The sequence below is a fragment of the Rhinichthys klamathensis genome, unplaced genomic scaffold, assembly GCF_029890125.1.
Source record: "Rhinichthys klamathensis goyatoka isolate OS25496 unplaced genomic scaffold, OSU_Roscu_1.1 h1tg000059l_1, whole genome shotgun sequence".
NCBI classification, from domain to species: domain Eukaryota; kingdom Metazoa; phylum Chordata; class Actinopteri; order Cypriniformes; family Leuciscidae; genus Rhinichthys; species Rhinichthys klamathensis.
In genome coordinates, this window is record NW_026606604.1 from 8,292,993 (window position 1) to 8,317,701 (window position 24,709).

General features: G+C 37.4%; 1 protein-coding gene and 1 long non-coding RNA gene across 2 annotated transcripts in view; both read left to right on the plus strand.

Annotated features, from left to right (window-relative positions):
* The window catches only part of cnbd1 (cyclic nucleotide binding domain containing 1), a 48,683-nt gene extending 40,740 nt beyond the window's left edge, over positions 1-7,943 (plus strand). Inside the window, exons 9-13 of the mRNA XM_056249246.1 lie at positions 1,469-1,575; positions 1,734-1,884; positions 2,052-2,119; positions 2,416-2,475; positions 7,158-7,943. Coding sequence (XP_056105221.1) covers positions 1,469-1,575; positions 1,734-1,884; positions 2,052-2,119; positions 2,416-2,475; positions 7,158-7,271 — 500 coding nt within the window. The 3' untranslated portion in view covers positions 7,272-7,943. The remainder of the gene's footprint in view (positions 1-1,468; positions 1,576-1,733; positions 1,885-2,051; positions 2,120-2,415; positions 2,476-7,157) is intronic.
* Positions 7,944-8,241: 298 nt separating this feature from the next.
* Positions 8,242-22,685, plus strand: LOC130084081 (uncharacterized). Its single transcript, XR_008806892.1, has 3 exons — positions 8,242-8,874; positions 14,660-14,824; positions 22,353-22,685. It is a non-coding gene; the product is annotated as an uncharacterized LOC130084081 (long non-coding RNA).
* The last annotated feature ends 2,024 nt before the right edge of the window (positions 22,686-24,709 follow it).

The following is a 24,709-nucleotide window of genomic DNA, read 5'->3' on the forward strand; positions in this document are numbered from 1 at the left end:
TTATTTTTTTATCTAAAAAACATACTAACATTATAAGGGTAACCCAGGAAACATTATAAAATAATAAAAAAAAACATTCTAGGGCACCTTTAAGATTCCAAAATACTTTGGGATTTTAAAGTGATACTGCCGACGTAGGGAAAGGAAATCTGCTGTTGGAAGAGTATAGTTACGTAACAGAGCAACAGTTTTATGCTGTTTCACAGGACTAATTGTGTTGTGCAGTACAGAAATGCAGAACTCTGGATGTTAATGCCCTGTGGGAGGAGGCGTGACTGCAGTGTGTTCATCTAAGAAGACAAACGGCGTGTACCAGAGCCTGCTGTGATTTCCCAAGTGATCTAGGCATTTGCTTTTTAATGGCTTGCGAAGACATGCGGAGTGGGCGAATAATATAGTAACGGCAGTTTTGCTCTGAAAAGAGGGAGAGTGTGAAGGATGAGATTAAAAACTCTGTGTTGAATCACGACTTCCTCCTGCCTCTAACACTTCTGAAGTGGAGGCCTGGGTTCTGTCAGCGGCCAGACAAATGGACTCTGCTTGTCCCGCTCCCTGCTTCACTGAGATGGGATTTACCTGTCAAGGCTGATATACAGTGTTTCCCCCCTGATGTTAAAGGCTCACTGTAAATCAATTTAATCCTCACCTCCACAAACCAACCGCAGGTTTGTCACAATAAGAAATAATCCACCGCTTTTGGGGCTGCTGCCAAAACATAGATTACTTCTGTCGTAAACAGTCTGTATCTTTTTCTTTTTTTTTCTCATTCTTTCCTTCCTGGGTCTCTTATGTTTTACATTGAGATGCATTTATTACGGTGGGGAATACCTTGCTTTTGCATGGCACCTGATGCAATGAGCGACAAACAATTAAGGGTGCTTTCACACTTGCACATAAAAAACAGGACGCGATTCAATATATTGTGTTTTTTATTAATCTGGTGCTATTATGCACAGCAGAGTTAACGACATTTTGCTGTATGTGCGTTGCATGAAGCAATCCAATAATGAAGAAAAATATATTCAAATTTGATGTTGATATTTTGATCTATTTATGGCTGTGGAAATGAAAGTCAAGTTAAACGCATTGTTTTGTGGGGTTCATCAGTGCACTCTGGTTGCATAATGCACATTTTGGCAAATATAGTATGTCATCCAGGTGCTCCATACATATCAAAAGTGTGCGACTGTGTGCCACATGCATTCTGGATATTGTAAAGTAACACGGAAAGCTTGGAACTATATTATTCAGACCATACTTTATATTACAAACCTACTTTTTCTAATCTACTCGGCTGTTTAAACATTTAAAAAATAATCATTTTTATTCAGCAAGAATGCATTAAAAGTGATCAAAAGTGACGGTAAAACATTAATAATGTTACAAAAGATTTCTGTTTCACATAAATGCTGTTCTTTTGAAATTTAGTTTTTTCCTGCTTAAGCAAATTCTTATATCTGTATTACAGTGCTGGTGAAGGAGGGAAAGATCTGTCCATTTGTGGCCTTTATTGGACGTGGAGAATGTAACATCCTTCAGGACGTGGGATCGTTGCAAAAAACAGTCGACAAAAAGGTTTCAGAACGAGTTTGAGGCTTCCATATGCACAGCATATTTCATACTTAGGAAAAGTAAAATAAGAAAATGCATGAACTGATGTTTCTTTTCAGTCACAAATGATAGTGTTTAATGCATTTTTGTTCAGTGAAAAAGAGCGAAACTGTGATTTGCAGGGCTGCAGGATCAGATTCGTGCTGCTTGGTAAACTAGGTCCAAAGCAGTCATTTGGAGAGGTCAGTATCCTATTGAACCAGCCCTCCCCTTGTACTGTTATCACTGCCACTGAAGTTCATGGTGGAATCATTCAACCGGAATGTCTTAAAGGTCAGTCGTGACACTTTACTGCTTTCTACCTGCACAGAGTAGGATAACCATGACATTACACCTCAGAGGTAATAGCTTTAAACTGGCATGCTCGCAGTAACACGCATTAAGGTATGTGTTTTGTATTCAGTTGTTAATCTGAACAAGGTTTATTTACCCATGCACAGGTCTGGACTCAGTGACCACCTCTCTTATACTGCAGACTGCGCAACCAATGTGTGGAAAGCTCAGTGAGGTGAGAAAAAAGGAGAATTTGAAAGACCTTTATGAACAGGAAGGTATCTTTTAGTGTGTGAATTTAAATTGAATTGGCCACATCCCCAAGGATCTTGCGTATGAATTTAAATTAGAATGGTCACACAACAGAGTCATTTCATTTGTATCGTATCCCAAAAATTAGAGCATTCTGGAAAATGAAATGTTCTTCCTGCATAGACCATGAAATGCAAGTGGCAGACATACTGTAAGGTTGTTTTACCTTGAGGGCTGTTTGCTGCTTTTTGTTTCTCATGTATGTTTTTCTTTGTGTAGGAGGAAGTCATGAAGGAGTTCCTGACACAGGAGAGGATGAAGAAATGGGAACATGAGAAGGTGGTTCACTTATTCATTTTTCTTTTTGACCCTTTAACCCATAAATGCTATGTGTGTCCTCCTTTAGGGTGTGTTGTTCATGGAGAATGCCCAGCGGAGTGAATTATAGTGCCTAACCCTTCTGGAACACTCTCCAAATTCTCCAAACAACGCTCCAAAAAAACACAAAAAACCCCGAAATCAAGCAGTGAGTTCATGAGATGTATAAGCTGTACTTACTCCCAGACACCCGTTCAACTTTGACTTTGTTCTCAGAGACTCCAGACTCTGCCGTCTCTGTGTTCGCGTGCCAATTTGCCAAGCGAGAGAGACCCACACGCTCTGATATTTCACAGCATGGTCTGGTCCTCTCTGGTAAACACAAAATGCATTTGAAACGCTTTTCATTTTGACGTTGTAAACCATGACTCAAGTGACTATAGTTATTGCTGTATCGCTTTTACCTTGGTATGCATTTCCACACAGCGAAAATAAGAAGCACTGCTTTACAATATTTATTCATGAGAACGACAGAAAAACATGGAGATGGTCCCAGACAAGTTATTAAGGGGTATAATGTGAAGCAGAGTTGCTACATTAATACATTTAGAATAAAAACTTTTTAACTGGATTATTACATTATATGAATATGAAGCTATTTTTTATAATTGTATTTTTTTGTTTGCATCCATTTTAAAAATAGAAAGTAATCAAAAGAGATTAAGTACCTGTCAGTTGTAAAGTATTTTATTCACTAGATTATCCCATAATAGGGCCTACAACATGGTTATTTATTATAGAAAATCTTTTCTTTTTCTTTTTTTTAAATAGATTTTCTGTGGAAATGTCCTATATCATTAACCGTGACACTCAAATATTCCTCTCTGGCAAGCAGGTTTTCTAGATTCCACGGCCTAGTGGAGATCTTCTAAGTGTGTGTGTGGTCCGTGGAGCTGTATGGAGCTCCCAGCGCTTATAAACACAAGAGACTGGCGCTTTGTGCGTGTGTGTAAACATTTCCCAACGAAGTGCTCTGATCCTCAGAAGCGCTCACTAGAAATGTTTTTCAGATGGTCCTATATCGTTCACAGTATATAACTGTGCCATCTGGAGCTCCTGTTCAGGTGTAGCTTTAAAGTTACAGTTATGTGCTTGACAGGCTGCAGTGTCAGATAATAATCTGTCTATATTATACCTCCAGATACTGTAATTTCACTCCCTTTATATTCCATATAAAGCTTATAAGCCTATGATATAATTATAATAATGCAAAATAAAATATAATACAATTCTGTTTCTTTTGTAATGTAATGAAATTGCTTATATTATATTATATATGTTATGTTATTTTCTGTCTGTTCCATTTTGAATTATACATGTGTGTTGATTGCCAGACAGACAGACAGATAGATAGATAGATAGATAGATAGATAGATAGATAGATAGATAGATAGATAGATAGATAGATAGATAGATAGATAGTGTATCATAAACTTCATTATCTTCATCAAAAATGATGAACTGGATTAAATTGGATGTTATATTTTTTATTATATTTATCATTTAATTTTAGGTGATTTGTGACATTTTGTCATTTTATTATTTTGTGACATTTATTTGTACGTTTTTTTAAAGCATTTCAAGTAGTTTTATTAATGAATGTTAAGCAGCCTGATTCGTTAAATAATAATGTTTAATGACTATAGTTACTCATTTTAAAGAAGCTTTTTTTTGCAGTATTTGCCTTGGTGCAAGTACTTGGTATCAGAGAAAAAACAAAGTAAGTGGTGTTGTAGTGCAATAGGTTGTGGGCAATATTAGACCAATAAGGATGCCTACTACAAAATACCACCACAATGAATATGTCATCCTGGCATATTTCTATGATGCACATACTAATCCTAATCTTATGTTTTTGTTCAGATGGAAAGCGATTTAGGATGCAGTCATTCTTTGTATCTTCCATATAGTACTGAACGTACTTCTTGACTGACTTTGTATGAGATCCAGCCTTTCTAAACTCCCTGGAGTCACGTAACCTCACCCCACTCTTCTCCCCGTGCGCATTCACACCTGTTTCTCATTCTCTCATCATTACACTCAACAAACAGCATATACTAGGCCAACAGAAACACACCCTTTATTAAAACACACATACACATTTTTTAGACTGTTTTTGCGATGTGATTTGGAGCTTGTATCATCTGTTCCCAGTGTAGTTTGCCTTCCATCAAGCGTACCAGGCAGGAAAAATAGGTTCATGTAAATAGTCGCTGGTCTTCGGCAGCCGGTGATTATTTAGTTTAATGGTTAATCTGACAGATAAGCTATTAAGAGTGAGGTTTCCTATTAGTTTTCTTGATTTTTTGTTTTGTTTTTAGATTTAAATACAGTTTTACGAATTTTCAGTTCATATTTGAAGTCAAGAAAGGAAAGCATGCGTCATTAAGTAGTTAAATTAGTGCGTACTGCGTATGTGCGGCAAAAAACTTTTTTAAGTGGGATACATGTCTTCAGTAATATAAATACATTTGGAATGTCTATGCATTCATTTAATTACACTTATTACAAATATTACTGGATGCCATATGATAGATTTGTATCAGGAAAAGACCATTTAGTTTTCAGTATCATTACTCCAGTGTTCAGTGTCACATGATCCTTCAGAAATCATTCTAATATGCAGATTTGATGCCCAAGAAACATTTATTATTATTATCAATATTGAAAACAGTTGTACCGCTTAATATTTTTTTGAAAAATGTGATGCATCAGGATTTTTTGATGAATAGAAAGTTTTAAAGACATTTTAAATGTCGTTAATGATACATTTAATGAATAGAAGTAGGCCTAATAGATTTTCAAAATGTACATTGTTCAATGAGCTATTGCTTAAGCAAGATACTTAACCTCTGTTAATTCTAGGTTGACTTTCACTGCAATAAGTGTACTGTAAGTGACTTTGATGGTTTCTCATTATATACTTTATTGGATTATGTTCACAGAGTACCTCTGGAGTATTTTAGAAATATGAGTATGAAACACAGTTCTGAATGAACTCAAACATGCCTGTGAGCTTTGAGATGTAGGAAAACAATATACATAAATTAATGAATAGTGAACATAAATCATGCAAACTCCTCAGGGCGAATTGAGTGTGTTTTACCGTCTGTGTAAGATGTGCATGTTTTTGTTTAACCTTTTTTGGCCATGTAGCATAAAGCAAACAATACTATTATAGTCAGATAATGTACAAAATATGTATAAACACCAGCGGCTTGTAAACAGTCGGTCTCTGGACGGGCTCATTTGTCTTCAAGCAGACACAGTAAATCTCTGCAATCTGTGTCATGTATTTAGGGGTGTCAGACGAGAGGTTTTTGAAATGACTTATGGGCTTGATACTAAACACATGGCACTGTACAAATTATGCTGATGGAAAATAGAAACACTCCTGTTGTTGGAGTTGATTCATACTTTATTGCTGAAATAACAAAGGAAAAGAGGATAATGGGGAAAAAGAATAGCACAATAAAATGATCAGAAAAGACAACTGTAAAGACAGCTCCTGCCCAAAACACACCTCAGAGCCAGTGTGACCTTAGTTGTGACTGACCAGGGGCCGTAGCTGGGGTATCCGGGGCCCCGGTGCAGGTTGTTGATTTGGGTTGTGGGATTTCTCCACATTCTCCAATCGTGGGGGCCTCCCTAAAGCAGGGGGCCCCTAGAATCGCCATCACCTTTCGTCCCGCTAGCGATGGCCCTGGTTGTGACCATCTGATGCATATTGCAAATTTTGCGCATTGAAATATACATGTTCACAATGTACTGGGTTGATATGAGTGCTTTAAAAGATGCTAGAGTTTTGTTTGAGCACTTGGTAGCATGTCAACTCGATATCCACAAGTAGAAATGTTAAATTGTAGTTTTACAACAACAAAAAAACCTGCACTTGGACAGATTTTTTTTGTGTGTGTTTTATGGAGTTTTTCATTCTATTATTTGCTAGTTTGGTGCTATATTGATTTCTTAACTAGCTTGTAGACTTGGTTGACCTGCAATTTTGTACCACCACCACCATGCCAGCATAAGTCAACTTTGACCAATATGGAAATTTATTTTTTCAGTTTTTTTATTATGCATCTGGTTACATTACACTGTCTACACCGGACACGAGCGACACGATGCGACAAAAGACATGGATGCGACAGAATGCGACACGACAAATCCCAGACAGTAAACTGAGACCCCGCTCTATTTCTGTTGTAATCCAAGTGCCAGCACTACTTTTCACACGAAGGACAAAAGTATTTGCAACGTTAGCTTTGTCCTGTCCAGTGTGGACAGCCTCAAGCTGTTGCTGCACGACAATGGTCGCATAGACATGGTGTTAGAGGCATTCTCAAAAAAAGTGGCCTTTTTCTTACATTTACCAAATTGATTGGTCATTTTTTGCCACTGAGCCATTAGATGGATCCTAAATGAACCCTTATCGGCCCTTTTTGAGCTGATTAGACATTGTTCTGCATGAAACTCATTCATTTCTTCTGACTAGTGTTGAAATGATTGACAAGCCTCATTTATGTCTTATCAAAGGGTTTTTAAATATACAACCTTTTGTGAAAGTACAATACATAATTTATAGTATTATGACGGCATCAGAATTGATATATTCTCTCTCTCTGTCTTTGTCTCTCCCTCAGAGCAAGATACTTTCCGATGCTTTGTTTTATAATGGTGTTCACCCAGGAAGAGGCAAATGGACTTTTAACAGAGGACCAAGAGGAGAAACTGGGAAATCCAAGAAGTCCATATGAAGTTCAGCAGATAAACACACACACACACACACACATATGGTTTATTGGTTACTTTGGTAGGTATACAAGCTTAAATTCTTGCCCTGAAATGAATCCAGTATTGCCCTTAGAGCATTTGTGTTTTTTGTAAAGTTTATGACAGTTAAAGCTGCATAAAAACTGTCATTCTCTCCGCTCTCATACTTTCCGTCATTGCTGCATATAATACTACTTTAATGGATGCCTAGTCATATCTGATGCCTTCATGAAGAAAAGGCTTCTGAGCACATTCAGAGACCTGTCCAAATTGTTATCTTCTGTTTTTGCTGGAAGTGGTTTTCTGGATCCCACAGCTGACACCCGCTCCAGAGACACAGATACTGAGAAACAGAACTCAAGGGGTTTATTCCCTTCACCACAGCATTATAATCCTTCACCTTCTTCTTTTTCAAAAGCATTTAGATTCTGACAATATGCAGGGTTTTTCTGCGTACAGCTGCCTAGAGGGATTGAAAATACGGACACGAGGATGCAATTAAACCCACTTGAATCGACAAAACGGGATGATCCCCAGGTGCGTTTACTTGGCCTAGTCAAAGGTGATTCAAACCTGTGGGTGGCTGCAAAGATCTAGCCACCTCACTGACTTCTGCTGACGTCTCTGTACTTTTCATACGAAGCATTGTGCTCCTACTGTCATGTCAGTGACAAAAGGGTAAATAAGCCCTTCAGTTGCCATTCAGACAATTGTAGTTTACCCCAAGCATGTGTGAATGCATTTTACATTATGCTGTCATGTCAGCCCTGAAGTAATCTTGGTGAATATTTGGAGACAAGCTCTGAAATCATAATGTAAGCAAGTGAAAAAGTATCTCAAACATCAACATATATAGTAAAGACTAGAAAATGATCTTAAATTATTGCGTCGTATCAACTAGACTGCCATGTCTTGGATGCATGCTATAAACTTTATTTAGCAATTTAGTTCTAAAGCTGAATGCTTTTTTGCAACTGCCTTGTGTCAACTCATGTCTGACAGGCCTTAAATTAATAAATCTGTATGGAAACTCCAAGCCTAGAATACTTGAAGTTTGTTTAGGTTCAGGGAACTTTAACTGCCCCCATTGGGGATGGCTAATCTCAGTTTCCTGAAGGAAAACAGCTATTCTAATTCTTTTTATAACCATAAACTCTTATTTAGTCTACGTCTGTCCTTAGATGATTGTCTCCAACCTTAGATGACTGAGCTTGCAGGGTTTCTGTGATCTGGTGACTGAATGTAAACTAATGTTTGTGGCTGATTGATTGGTTTTGATCATTCTGACGGCTTAATTAAGTAACTCCAGACAAAACAAACACTAAAACAGGTCATATTGAACGTCTCAGCAGGATGCTAGATGTTTTGGGATTTTATTATTTTAAGTTTGTTTTCTAAGTCTTCTGTCATGGTTTTGATTCGCTAATGAACTAATACTCTTGCAGGTGAACATATTTTTCCATTTATGGCATTTGTTTGGAAAAGGTCACGTGACAACCACAGAGAACAGATGTTAGAGATGATGCGAGGAATGTTTGCAGACATGCTTCAATGACCTCTGAACTCTCCTTTGCACCTGCTACCAAGGTATTTGCACAGTACTCCAAGTTACTTCCAAGAATATTTTGGTAGTGCTTTGGTGCTTTTTATAAGTGCATTGTATAAATCCAAAACAAAATCAAGGTATTACCATGGCACCATGTTCAAAACTATGGTGTTTACATGGTACTCTTAGGTACAGTATGTCAAAGAATAGCGTGGTTTTTTGGACATTTTCAATAGTAGTAATGTTATTTTTGAACATCCTTGGGATACCATGTAAATACATGTGTTTCAGTAGCATAATACTGTATGACCATTATAGTATTATTGTTACAGTATTTTTTTGTAAGGAATGGTACTGTCATGGTAAATGCCATGTATTGCCATGCATGGGACATGTCCAAAAACCAGGGTATTACCATAGTATCATGTCCAAAACTATGGGTTTTACATAATACTCAATTTGAACGTCAAGGAATACTATAGTAAATCTCGAAAGCATAGTATTGTTATAATATATATTCAAAAAGCCTTGGCAGTACCATGATAAATCTCCAAAACATAAGGTAATATGGTAAATCTCATCAAACATTGTGTTTTCAAAGTATATGTTTCCAAAGTATATATTCAAGACATAAGACATTGTGCATATCCAAAACCATAGTATTTTCATAGTATACTGTATTTCCAAAAAGAAATGGTATTACCATGGTGAATCTCCAAAGACATAGTATAAATTCAAAAAGTCATGATACGGTAAATTTCCAAAGACATACAATTTCTAAAGTATATATCCAAAAAGCTGTGGTAGTACCGAGGTACTTTGACCTCTTTTTGTCTGTGAACTGAACAGTTGCGAATGCTAAATATCAGTTGCATGAATTCTCCTCATAGTAACTGAAATGTGCCGTAGGTGTTTTACAATGTTCAGCTTCATTTACCACAGGTCTCGTGACCTCATAACTAATGTTTGCCAAACAACAGGAAGCCGATATTTCGCAGACACAAACACACATGAACGCACCCGGTGACATCCACCATTGTTTTCCCTCTGCCTGACATGAACGGAAATAGTAATGGATAAACAATGCAATTATCCTGGCGCTGTGCCCGTCTCCCTCCGGACCAAAACCTCTGTAGCCTGCAGAACATCCATCATGCTGCCTCCACCATCACTGCAAATACCTCACATTCAAATACAGCAAAGACGCGGCGAATCCATCTCCCCGTCCTCCCCAGACCATTAGATGCTTATCATCTATGTCTAGAAGTCTCACGCCATTTGATATATTTGAATACATGTCGTCAGCCATTGTTTCGCATCTCTCTTCTCTTGAAACGCAAAGATTAGTTCAGAGTTCAGGTTAAAGACAATACAAGGCTTTCTTTAGTGTCCTTTGGAAAGATGATGATTGAACGTAAATTAATAATGTCGGGCACTTTTGTGGTTTTCACTTGTCTTGATTACTGTTCTTCATATGACTCTGTCCCATCTGTTCTGGTCATATCAAGTTCAGATGTGCGTCATCGGGGAAGGTTGAGACCTCCTGTAATTTTAGATTCTGTCACTGTTTGATGTCCTATGATGTGCTGTCATTCATCTGTACCGTCCGTCAATAAAGAAAAGAAAAAAAAATCGTGTGTTCACATTGATTTAACTTTATTGCACTTAAGCTCACTGTTAGCTAGCATTTACATGAATAGGTGTGAAGGCATTGTCGGAGATTTTTGACAGCACAACTGTTTTCAACATTTATAATAATAATAAATGCTTCTTGAACACCTAATCAGTATATTAAAATAATTAATGAATGTAAATGTAAATGTACTTTATTTATATAGCACCTTACATCGACCGATAGGTGAACCAACGTGCTTTACAACAGATTAAACAACAATTTAGAACAACAACACACCAAAAACACAAGTACAATAATAAAAGAAGAAACGTAAGAAAAATAGATCAAAATAAAATCAATATAAACGTGCCACCACACTACTAGGTACTAAAAGCCACTATAAAAAGATGTGTTTTATGAAGGATCATGTGACATTGAAGACTGATGATGCTGAGAGTTCAGCTTTGCCATTACAGAAATAAATTACATTTTAAAATGTTAAAACAGAAAAAAGTTATTTGTTGAAGTAATATTTTTCAATATTCATGTGTTCACTTAATGTTTGATCAAATAAATGCAGTCTTGGTGTGAATAAAAGTTTTTTCTGTCAAAAAAAAAAACTCTTACTGCCTTCAAACTTTTGAACAGTAGTGTACTGTATATTAGCATTTAAATGTATTCAGCATTTCTTGTTTTCTATTTGATTTCTGTAGTTGAAATTTCTGTTTTTGAGAACATATGTCTATGATGAGAACATTAACAGACTTAAAATACCTTAAAATTGCCTTTGAGGTCCATGTCTGTTAGCTTTGAGGTCATGTATGTGCTAGTGTACTTCTAAATGCTGATGAGAATTTTTTATAATTTTTTGTTGTTGCAAATTTACAGATTTAAAACGTACATGTTCTATGATGATGATACTTATGATGACTCATGTACTATAGATTTCTGTCCAATTACATGCTCAGTAGAATGTGAATGCCCCTCCCCCTCATCCCACCTGCAACAAAGTAGCAAATCATGGTTTATGGCTGAAATTTAATCATTTACACGACATTGTGTTCAACTAAAAACACAATTTTTCGAATGCGTTTTGGCCATTCATTTACACGACAACTGCGTTTGTGGGGCCTGAAAACAGAAGCTTTTGAAATCGGGTTTCAAAATGCACATTTGTAAAAAACGGTACTGTTATTCTTTCGGTTCACATGACGTCACTGTAGGTTTACGCCGCCATCTTGACGACCGACGGTCTCAGTAATGCCTGCAACATGTTGTGCAGTTGGCTGCAACAACAGCCGAAAGAGGAACGCCGAACTGGTATTTTATTCTATACCAAAAGAAAAGGATAGAAGAAATGTCTCTCATTGTATTTCTCATATTGTATCATGTCTCATCTTTCTGTGCGCACACACCCGACCCGAAGCGTCCAGCCATAGAGCCCCATATACAGCGCGCGAGTAACGAATTGAGCTGTTTCGTGTCTGAATGGACAAATACACACAACATCATGTTTAAATGTCCGTTTTGGAGAGTATTCACGTAAAATATGTCAGTCATGTCTTAAACAGAGTTGTCATCCAGTCTCTTTGGTAGAGAGAGAGACGAGGAGAACAAAGCATGCAAATGGAAATTATCGCGGCCGGAAAAATTATCGAGCATATTTTTTTATCGTGCGATTAATTGATTTATTGACTATCGCGACAGGCCTAATCCAGATTAATGACAGCTAGCCGCGAGCCGTGGCTAACAACTGGCAAGCTACCAGCTGAGACTTAACTACCTAACAACTAATGTTAGCTACCTACCTAGTCAGAGCAAACTACCACCAAAATCATACATTTGAATTTTTTTTATAATACCAACATTTCCATTAATTAAATATAAATCCTTGGTGGCCAGGTGCCGCACTTTTACCCATCCAGCAACAGCTGATACTCTGAAAGCCTTCGCGATCCATGGGGAGGGGTTATGCACAAGATAAATATATATATATATCATGGAAGGCAAATTGGGGCAAGTCTGGGGCAGATTATAAAGGACAAAAGAAAACTGGGGGTAACAAATAAGGATCGGAGCCTAAAATTAAAATTGTATCCATGTATCTCTCTTTCTCTCTCATTCAAATGGGCAGTTTGGGCGGCCACCGGGCGAGATCGGTCGTCAATATGGCGGCGTTCTATTTCTAGTGACGTAGGTGGCATCTATGAATTGTCTCCATTTAAACAACAAAAGCGTGAATTTGTGAAACATTGAAGTCATGCGCATGCGTATTACATGTTCAGTCCAAAGGTGCCTAGTTTTTTTTTTTTTTTTTTTTTTACAATGTCACGTCGCTAACTACTGGCCTGGCAGCAGAATACAGCATTTTTTGTTATTTCGCTGATCAGTGTGTCAGATCGTTTTGACAACGTTGTCATCTGTACGCGAAAAAAGCAAAGGAAAAAACTTTAACGTTTTTAACTCTACGTTGTCGTGTAAGCGTACTTTAAATCTGATTGGCTAATATTGAAGAACAGGGACAGGCTATTAGATAAGTTCTGTATTAACACAGTAAAGAAAAGTGGCATTGTGTCGCAGAAAAAAAGTTCCCAATTCGATATTTTCTTTGTTCATTAAGTCTGGAAATGCAAAGTCAGGCAGTCATTTAGGGGCTTGGATGAGAAGCAGTGGGTAATGCACCAGGGCCTACAAATTAGAAAAGGACAGAGCGAGATTGATTTACCAGCAGCCCCACAGTTCAGATCCATTGAAGGATTCAAAAATAATTAAAAAGTTAGAGAAACAAAGGAAGACAAATCTTAATAACCCGCCTTTGTGCTAATTATCTCCATACACATTTATTGTTGTCCCTCTAAGTCAATAAATAGCAAGAGGAGGGGGGAAATTAATGTAGAATTAGCTTAAGATAAAGAAGTGTTCGCTTTCACTCTTGGCTCCTTTCCTAGATGTTATACTCACTGGTGATTCTTCACTGGAAATATACTTTAATCTCAAACCTAATTTTGTTCCCCGTGCAGGAAACATCCCTCGGGTTGTGCAACCTGGTGCAGTCAGATTAAAATAGCTTAATGCAAACAAGCCATCAGATTTAATTGTAATTATTTACTCTTTCTTGTTTAGCTCTATTAGTGGTTCTTGTTAAAGGAACTAACACTATTTTTATTAAGGTTAGGGATTTAAACAAACCTTTATTCTCAAGTATTAAACTTCAATGCATAATTCATCATACACCGTTTGTGCTATACAGTCACAAAGGAGACATAATATTATGTGGCTCATTGACTGGGGTTATGATTTTACAATTCAAAGCAGTTCGATTTATGGTTTTCATTTTAAATATTGTAGACTTCACTGCAGCATTGTTATTGTTAACTAAAATTTAAATATTAAACATTTTTTTGTAACTGAAATAAAGCTGAAATAAAATAAAATACAAATATTACATGAAAAACTAAATTTGGAATTGAAATATTAAAATAAGTATTAAAATTACAACAAAAAACCCCTGAAAATAAAATAAAGCTACGGCTTATAGAAAATATAACAATAAAAGTATTGGTAACACAGGGTCCAGTTCTCACTATTAACTATTAGGATGCATATTACTTGGATATTGGCTGTTTATTAGTACTTATAAAGCACATATTAATGACTTATTCTGAACAACCATATTCTACATCCCTTTATTCTACCAAATTCCTAAACTTAACAACTACCTTACTAATTAATAAGCAGTGATTAGGAGTTTAGGCAAAAGTCATAGTTATAGTTAATAGTGAGAATTGGACCTTAATCTAAAATGTGACCAAAGTATTTATTAATACTTTAGTAAACAATACTGTACTGAAATAGCACTGCTTGATGATGTCCCAGGACATCCTAGCATCACCATGGCAACCAACCACAACATCCTAGCACCACCATGGCAACCAACCACAACATCCTAGTATCACCATGGCAATTTTTACACACGCAAGCACTTTTTTTATATATTTTTTTTATGTGAAACCTTTTTTTTCTGTGTCATTGTCCTGATTAGTGTTGCTATAAGATGTGCTTGTAACATGGAATAAATCTTCATAAGAACAATATGGAAAACAATGTGGAAGCAGTTATTGTGTTTTTATCTGAGCTCAAATATCTGTGTCTGTTCTGTTATCTGTTCTGTTAAATATCTGTTCTGTGTCTATAACCACATCCTTCTCCAGTCTGACAGATGCAGGACTCGACTCTCCGGAGAGCGTGTTGTCGGCAGGACAGTTTGTCACTCGGCACTTCTTCACGGATCAGGTGTTCTCTCCTGAAGGAAGATGTCTGGGCAATAATACCTCACTGTTGCTTCCATTAAAGGCATGTGTCCAGCAGTGATTCAGGTAAGAGTGCCAACAAAGCCTGAAAGGCCTCCATGATATACACAGCAGATATATTTGCGTTATGTACATTTAAAATGAGCATATAATCTCCCAGGAACAAGCCGCTTAGGAATTTACCAGCATACATAGAATTATTTATGTCATTTATATATATAATTTTCAGTAGTTTCGGTTCCTATCAGCTTAATAAGACAACTGCTAAGTAAGGCATACAGTTCTGCATTGTGGGATTTTGTATATTGTACTATTCTTTTCTTTATATATAGTTTGCACATTATACTGTTCTGGTTTCATACTACATTTGCAAATAGTTTTCTATACTAAAATGTGTGCAGTAGTCATACTGCAACAATAGTAAGAGTAGAACGGCAGTATATCATTCCAAATGTTCCCTCAGCGTACATAATGTGTAGCAACTCCCATCATCGTCCTCTCAAAAACAGCCCACCATAGTACAGCTCATGCATGCACTCATGGTGTTATAGTTTCACTGGAGGAGAGTCACAATAGTGGGTTTATGGCAACAGTGGCGAGGCTCAATGGGCACCAGGTGCGGCTCATCACAAGTTGCCAGCAATGTTCCATTTACACGCGTCTACCCTTAACCACTGTTGCGGGCCTGGACACTAGCCAGCATCAGGAGGGCCGCGGGATGATTATTGGAGACATGGAGATTCCACTGTCGCAGGTGTTCGAAGCAGGAGGAGTGGTGTGATAAAGGATTACTTTCCAAGAATGAAAATGAAAGGAGAGGAACACACACTCCCCTCCCTTCAAAGCCTGTCTTTTTTCATGTATTACCTCTTAAAATGTTTCTAGAATTCCATTTTTCTCTTGTGCATTTTGTTCTTTTGTGGACTGATGAGGTTTAGATTAAGGCAAGAATAATAATAAAATAAAATAAAAACACACACACACAATAGATATCACCTAACATCCCAAGTTGATTGATTACATTAAGAATTGTAATACAAAAAAGTTTTCTGAAATGCTGCTTTTAAATATGCAAATGATGCATGATCTAATTAAATATGTGATTATGTGCATGCAGCAAACAGAAAATCAGAACATTGGTCAAAATTATTTTCATTTTTTTGATATATTAGAGTCAGGTTTTTACAGAGGGTATTTTGAAAATCAGCCAGAAGAAAAAAATGTCACCATGTTTTTAGGAATGAAATGTCTCAAATCAGACAAATGATATATGAACAAACAAACCCCTCTGTAAAATCCTTCAGAATATAGATAGGAAGAATAAATCTGTAGTTTTGTTTAAGTGATGTGGAGATTTCTGGCTCAGTGCAGGAGAAAAAGCTCATTTTGAGGAAATGTATTAAATATATGTATTGTAAGTGAAATCTACAGATGCAAATAGATAAAGTGTAATACAATAAACACTTTAATAAAATGAACACAAATGCATTTCCGGATGTTTTCTGAAACAACACTTCATGAGAAGCCAAATAGCTCAAAATTGACCAGTGCATGAAAAAATATGGACAATTTTTCCTTCTGTGTCTGGCCTTAATTAAAAGGATCAAAGACGAACTATTGCCAATGAAATCACCACATTTCGATGCGATCGCATGTCTTTTAAGGGGACCTAATTATGCCCCTTTTTACAAGACATAATATAAGTGTCAGGTGTCCCCAGAATCATAATGTGCCTGTGAATTTTCAGCTCAAAGTAGCCCATGGATCATTTATTATACCATGTTGTAAATGCCTATTTTGAGTGGAAGCAAAAACATGCTGTTTATCTTTAAATGCAAATGAGCTGCTGCAAGAAATTGCATATGTATATTAGATCTGAGTATTGAAGTGAAAATACCTATTGCTGTGTATGCTGTTAATATGAATTAAACAACAAAAGAAAAACAGAAAATCACTCACTGCTCTTGATTGAATAACTTTAGTAGCTTGAATCTGCTATTAAAAGCTCTGGCGAGGAGATAAACATGGTGGACTCTGTACAGCTCACTCAGGGGAGGAGCTAAGCTAATATGGCAGATTCAGTCACCTGTCGTGGGCGGGGCCTGTGCAATATGACGTCACTTTGCAGCACATTCCTGAATGGCTCATTTTGAAACAGTTTCAAATTTATGGGAAAAATAACAAATGGAGTGGATGGGTTTTTACCACAACAGGGTGGTTGTATCCTATACAGTATACACACTACGGACACCTAATTCGAACACATGTTCAAAAACAATATAAAAGAGAATTTTGCATAATGGGTCCCCTTTATATATATATATATATTTTTTTTTGGAGTGGTTTTCAATGTAGGAAGATGCTTTATGCCTGCTAAATTGTGTAGTTACTGCATTTAAAAGGAGGGCTGGCACGAGTCCTTGACATTGACAAACTAACTCCGAACATTTAGCTTCAAATAACTCAACAGCCATTTTTTAGTCTTTAGTGTTTTTGTCTCCTCTCTTGGGGTTTTTCTTATATAGACCTTCATAAATGATAACTAGAATGGTGTTCTGTCCAGTAATTATTTATAATTAGCTGAGATGCCGCAATGAAGCACTTGTTGGAGACCCAAGCCAATTTTAAGCACTCTGTCAAGGAGACCAGAGCATGTGCTAATAATTCTGACCTAATTCTGCCGTTCGCTGCATTGCATGAGGTCATCCACGACAAATGGGGATCTGCTGTCCCTATGGCAACCAAGGACAAATTGCTCTTTAATGTAAATATGCAGTATTTGTTTGTAATTGGTCCACGAGAGAGAGCGCGAGAGAGATAAAGACCTTGAAGCGCTTTGAATGTTTTCTGTGATTGGCTGGAGCCTTGCAGCCTTTTCTATGAGAGTAGATACAAACTTACTGTACACCAGGTACAACATTTTGAGACAGACACCGTTTGATCTTCTAAATCCCAACTCTGGGAAGCTCATTTTATCTCAAAAATGTTTTTATACACTACCGTTCAAGTGTTTCGGGTCGCTAAGATTTTTAAAAATGTTTTTGAAAGAAGTCTTTTATGCTCACCAAGGCTGCATTTATTTGAGCAAAAATACAGTAAAAGTAGTAATACTATGGAATATTGTTACTATTTAAAACAATAGCATTCTATTTTAATATAACGTTATTTCTAAAATGTAATTACCTGTGAGTTTTTCAGCATCATTACTCCAGTTTTCAGTGTCACATGATCCTTCAGAAATCATTCTAATATTTATTATTATTATCAATGTTTAAAACAGTTCATATTTTTGTGCTTCAAGACTTCAAAAGTACAGCGTTTATTTAAAATCTTTTCTAATATTATATATTTATTCACTGTCGCCTGATCAATTTAATGCATACTTGCTAAATAAAAGTATAAAAGTTTTTTTTTAATCTTACTGACCCCAATAATTATAATTTGTATTCACTGTAAAGTTTAAACCAGATTGAGAGGTCGGAATTTGGCGTGCAGGAAAAATAAACAATGACACACAATAATTTTTGTATGGGGTGAAACGGGGTGAAATGTTTGGGAAACGCTGTGATGTTTCTTTACTCTCTTGAAGCACAGTTGAAGATTAGACACCTGTTAGAGATCCAACTCTCTGTCTCTCTCCCTACGGGTTGAACCGGGCCAGAACTCGACCCTGCCTCTCTTTAACATCCAGATCTGTCAGTGAGCTCATCTTTGGCTTTCATCTGTGTGCTCAGCACCACTCGCTTCTAAAACAACCCCGCACATCTGGCGAGATATAAAATCCCATCTATAAATCTCATAGGAAAAAGAATGGACTTTATAAGATACTGTACCAGTTTATATGAGACGCTGTAAAGCTTATACTCCTCACTCTTTTGCCAGAACCTTTAAACCTCCCGTTATGCAGCCATCTGCACTCCACACACTGTACTAACCCACTAGCCACTAGCTTCACACACTATATACCACTATCATGCATAACAGACTACCCTCAAATTCTACACTTCACCCTTAAACCCTACAATCAGAAATAGCATGCTATAATACTATTTTAGAAGTGTGCAGTATGAATTTTGTGCACACAGTATATGACAATTTGCTATATGCATAGAAAACTTGAAAGCTGTTGCCAAAATGTGCAGTATGGAACCAGACACTGCATGGAATGTTTGTATCCCATAATGCAATGCGCCCTACTTCAAGAGGCTGCATCCTTCGAATGCGGCTTACAAATGCGTCCTTCGTTTCCCGGGCTGTGAAGGATAGAACGGATGCATCCCAAGATTCATTGCGCGACAGCATTTTTTGAGAGAAAATTCCAGATTACACTTTTAAATGTAAGCATTGTTTTTGAACTCAATAATGAATGAATATCTAATTATACAAATGTAAAAAAAAAAAAAAAGCTTCAGATTAAAGTTTCAAATGTTGACTTATATCCAGGGTTGGAAGGGTTACTTTAAAAATGTATTCTGTTATAGTTTAAAATGACTTCCTAAAAAGTATTGAGTAACGTAATCCAAGCACCACAATACGTAATACGTAATGTAATCGGATTACTTTTGGATTCCTTCAAGGTCACATGTAAATAGTCAAGTAAAACGCAATATTTAAGAGAATGATTGCGCATGCACTAGTAGGTAACTTTCAAAAAAGGTCGACTAGGCGACAAGAGCAATCCTCCATAGGCTAGACCGTCCCATTTAACAACGCTTGCGGTTCAACCTTCGCAGACTTCGAAGGAAACAATATTTTAAAAATTTAATAAAATTTCACAATATAACTGTTAGGGGTGGAACGGTACATGTATTCGTATTGAACCGAAACGGTACAGGCGTCACGGTTCGGTGCACGAATTTGCACGGAGAATACACGGTACAAATAAAAAAAAGCGATAAATTTCGCTCTATTCGCTTTTGGTGTGACTGTGAACGCAGCAATGAACAGGCTGAGATCAAGAATGTAATGCTGGAGTGTGTGTGTGTGTGTGTGTGTGTGTGTGCGCGCGAGAGAGAGAGAGAGAGAGGCGCGATTAATGGCCCTTACATAGTCAACGCATCGGTACGCATACGCGTGCGCAAGGCTACACATCGCTACGCTTCGGCCGCCATTATGCGTCGATGCGTAGCCAAATGTGTCATCCTAGTTTTTGATACGCGACGCGCCGATGCACGCAATACTATGCGTTGTCGGTGGGGGCGACATTGCAAGTAATGTACATAAAAAGGTATATTATTATGTTTACAGAAGAAGAAGATTTGAATACAATGGCGGGCGAAGAGGAAAAGTTATGCGAGCTTGTTCGTATACATCCTTTGTTGCCGCCGATGTAAAATCAGCAATATGCACTCCTCTTCAGTTGCCATTTTGATCTGAATATTACGTGACCCGACTCTAGACTCTACTACCCCCTGCTGCGCGATCGGTGTATTGCATTTCACGCATCGCCGGTGACGCTTGTGTACTATGAAAAGGAGCGTGTAGCTCGCGTCGCTCGCGTTGCTCGCGTTGACTATGTAACGGCGAGCGACGCGCTCCTTTTCATAGTACACAAGCGTCACCGGCGATGCGTGAAATGCAATACACCGATCGCGCAGCAGGGGGTAGTAGAGTCTAGAGTCGGGTCACGTAATATTCAGATCAAAATGGCAACTGAAGAGGAGTGCATATTGCTGATTTTACATCGGCGGCAACAAAGGATGTATACGAACAAGCTCGCATAACTTTTCCTCTTCGCCTGCCATTGTATTCAAATCTTCTTCTTCTGTAAACATAATAATATACCTTTTTATGTACATTACTTGCAATGTCGCCCCCACCGACAACGCATAGTATTGCGTGCATCGGCGCGTCGCGTATCAAAAACTAGGATGACACATTTGGCTACGCATCGACGCATAATGGCGGCCGAAGCGTAGCGATGTGTAGCCTTGCGCACGCGTATGCGTACCGATGCGTTGACTATGTAAGGGCCCTGACAGTGCGTGTGTGTGTGTGTGTGCGCGCGCGCGCGAAAGAGAGAGAGAGAGGGGCGCGATTAACAGTGTGTGTGTGTGAGAGAGAGAGAGAGAGAGAGAGAGAGAGAGATAGATAGAGAGAGAGAGAAAGAGGCGCGGGCGCGAATCGCGCGATCGAACTGTGTGTGTGTGTGTGTGTGTGTGTGTGTGCGCGCGCGTGCGAGAGAGGCGCGGGCGCGAATCGAGCGATCGAACAGTGTGTGTGTGAGAGAGAGGCACGGGCGATCGAACAGTGGAAACATAAAAATGTACTCCGTCATTTTTTTCATACAGGACATCATTAAAGTCCCCGTGAACCGGAAGTTGCAAACGACTTTTCTCCAGTGTTGTGACGTATTTCCGAGAGAAACGGAATACTAAATGAGGCAAAATGGTGGGCGTGGCTTTTTCCCCAACTAGCACCTGATTGGATCTAGAAAAGTAGGTGTTTTCATTCAGCCTGTCTACTGTCAGTTGGAGGGGCGTGGTTACGGATGTTAAGCAGACACCCAAACCGTCAAACCTACGTCATCAGGGAAGGTCCTCCAACGCAGAGGGGAGGGGAAATTTCAGATTTTGATTAAAGATTACGAAGCCAAAAAATTTTTTTGTGTGGATTGACTTGCATGGATGAATTGTTCACCACAAAACGATCAATTTAGGCAAACAAAGTAAGTATGGTCAATTTTGAATTCATGGGGACTTTAAAACTGCAAATTGTTTACTTTTATGTTTATGCAATAAAACACAACATTTAGGCTTTTGTCACACTCTAAACTCTTATCAAACTGTAACCTACAGCTGTTAACAAAAGTTTTTAATGGTAGTATTATTTTATACGGAAATCAATTATTTATAATTCAGATGAGAATAAAGTTAATTAGTTAATAATAGGTTAATTAAAATGAAGGAAAACAAATATATTGATCTGAAATAGCAAATTAATTTTAAATTCATTCAAGTACAATTACCAAACATATCTCAAGGTCTTTTCGTCTATTTATTAATTTAATTAATAAACTAATTATATAAAACTACTGTCAGTGCACTACAAAACTGGTTCTATGCCTTTATTAATAAAACTTATTTAAAAAATACAAGGCTTAAGACATTTATAAAAAAGCCTTCTATATTTTTGTTTTGCTATTCACTCCATTTTACCGAAATCGTACCGAACCGTGACGTCTGAACCGAGGTATGAACCGAACCGTGACTTCTGTGTACCGTTCCACCCCTAATAACTGTATATGTACTGTATTTTTGATCAAATAAATGCAGCCTCAGTGGGCATAAGAGCCTTCTTTCAAAAATGTTAAAATATCTTACCGACCTCAAACGGTACTGTATATTGCTCGGAATGTTTAAAACTTTCAAATACATATTTAAAAAGTGGATTTCAGTTTTTTTTTTCAGTTTTGGATTTCACAATAAAGGCTGCAATGTCAAATTTCATGTTTACAATTTTGTTGTATTGACATTATGTTCATTAAAAATATCGTTTTATCCATTATCCATTGTAGGATAATCAGTGTACCAAATATTTTTTCCATCATTCTGTATTTATTCTGTTAACTGTACTGTTCTCATTCACACTCCAGATCTCCCTGACGTCACATAGGCAGAAGTGAGGATCTTTACAGCTCCATGGCTGATTTTTAGCTTCAAACACGAGGGCATCAAGTTGATTTAAAGTGCCGGGAGTCTGCGAGCAGCTGGCCAGTTGTATTCAGACAATCAATCCATCTGCCAGCCAATCCCAGCGAATCTAACCGGCAGCGCGGGGGCACTTTGTGCCGCCCGTGAAGGTTTGTTCCACAACATTACGCTCCTCTTTAAGAGATGAATGCATGCGAGAGACATTTATCAAGAAGGGAAGACGTGAAATGAAATGCACGATGTTGTATACTCTACACCATACTGAGTTTCATCCATATCTGTCTTTACTTTGCCTTTTTTCCTTACTTCCTTTGCTTAACGAACAAAGGAAAGTTAATGAAGGAAGTCTACGGGCTGAAAATTTTTCACGTGCTCGATTTAGTTATGCATTTCCAACCTGTCATGATATGACTATACCCCGATTATCAAACACAGCACCTGTCCTGACTCATTTAGACGAAACTCACGTCAAGCTGTAGAAATTTTGAAAGTGCCGAATCAAAATGTGACATTAAAACAGCTTACAGTCACATTATATAAGGCTCCTCACAAATGTCAGAGCTGCAATAACCCAGAGCTCTAATTTCTCCTTCTTAAGGTCAGCAGGTGTGCATACATTTCTTCCGCTTGTTCAGAATGATCGATACCTCCATTGTTTTGAGTAAGGAGTTCAGCTGTCCACCTCACATATCGTGGTATCCGCCGGCCGGAGAGATAGAAAGCCCTCAGGGTTCACTGAGGTTTTAAAAATGCATCAGTTGGCATTTGTATCACTATCACAAGGTGACACATTCTGATGGTCTGATAGAGAAACTATATATAAAGATCTTGAACAAAAATATATGTACCTCTTGAAATAAATGTTAAGGGGTGCATACATTTTTGGTCAAGATCTTGTATTGACAAAGCAAGAGTCCAGCACTCTGTAAAGTCTCCTCCAGCACATCCCAAAGACTCTCACTGAATTTAAGGTCTGGACCAATGTTCCCTCTAATTTTTTTTCTTGCTGAGCAAAACTTTTTTCTATTGGGCGGACATTTTTCGCCACCTGAGCAAAAATATTCTTTATACCTGACCTGTACAGCATACGTAGAAACACAATGGTTTCAACATTCAGTTGTAACTTTTAACTTGAATGTGCCATTTCCCATTTCTATTTTATTTGACCCTTGATGTAACTTATTGGTATTAAATCATATTTTCGAAAAACAAGCAGTTAATTAAGAAGTCACTAAATGAAGCACATTTTAGGTTACCTGATATTTTTTTTACAGTGTAACTGTACAGTCTTTACCAAGAAATCCTATGAAAAATGATTTACAAAATCTTATGCAGGACAGTTCAATTCTTTACAATAATAGATATAGTCTGAAAGAAAAGTAAGCTGTTACACTGAGATGGTTTGGGAAAACCATAAAGTGTTTTTGTACAGTCAATTAATTGTGTACAGGAAGCATTAAACCATCAAAGTTAAATGATTGTTTATTGCTTATGAATTTCCAATATTTTCTTTAGCAGGGGGTTTCAAACTTTTTAATGGCAATGAGCCCTAAACAATACCCTTGTGAGATTCTTTATTTAGGCTTATAATATAATAAAATATAGGCCTAATATACTGTAATATAATATAAAAAACGAATTGAAGTATTTGAAGTGATATAATATATCAGTTTAAATGCTTCAATTTGTTTACATATTATATTGTTATAATATGAAAACAAACTGAAGCATTTAAATAGATCTAATAGCTAAATATTTCCAAGAAAAGTGAATATGTGAACTTTTTTATAATCTAACCATCCTTGAAACTCCCCCACACACAAAAACATATATTTAAACTAATGATGTATTTTGAGTTTGCACGCGGGTGGGTGTGTAATACCGTTCTGTGTCCATCAACCGTTATTTCCACCACTTTAATCAAACCACTCTTCTTTAAAACATTATGATGTGATTTTATTTCACATGTCTTTGCGTTTCTCGTTGCCTCTCGTATTGAGCTATTTGGTCCGCATACACGACTCACTGCCAATCACACGCGCTCACATCGTTCTCTTTCTATGAAACCTGTAAACTGCATTCACCAGTTTTAACTCTATAGCGGTTGACTTAGCGCAGCTTAGAGGGAACATTGTTCTGGACTCATGTGTGAAAATTATTCTTCATGCTCTCTCCCAACCATTCTTTCACAATTTGAGCCTGATGAATCTTGACATTGTCATCCTGGAATATGGCCATGATGCGTCTTCCTACATGGCTGTTTAAAAAATAAAAAGCTACACTCCATAAGTTAGGGTTA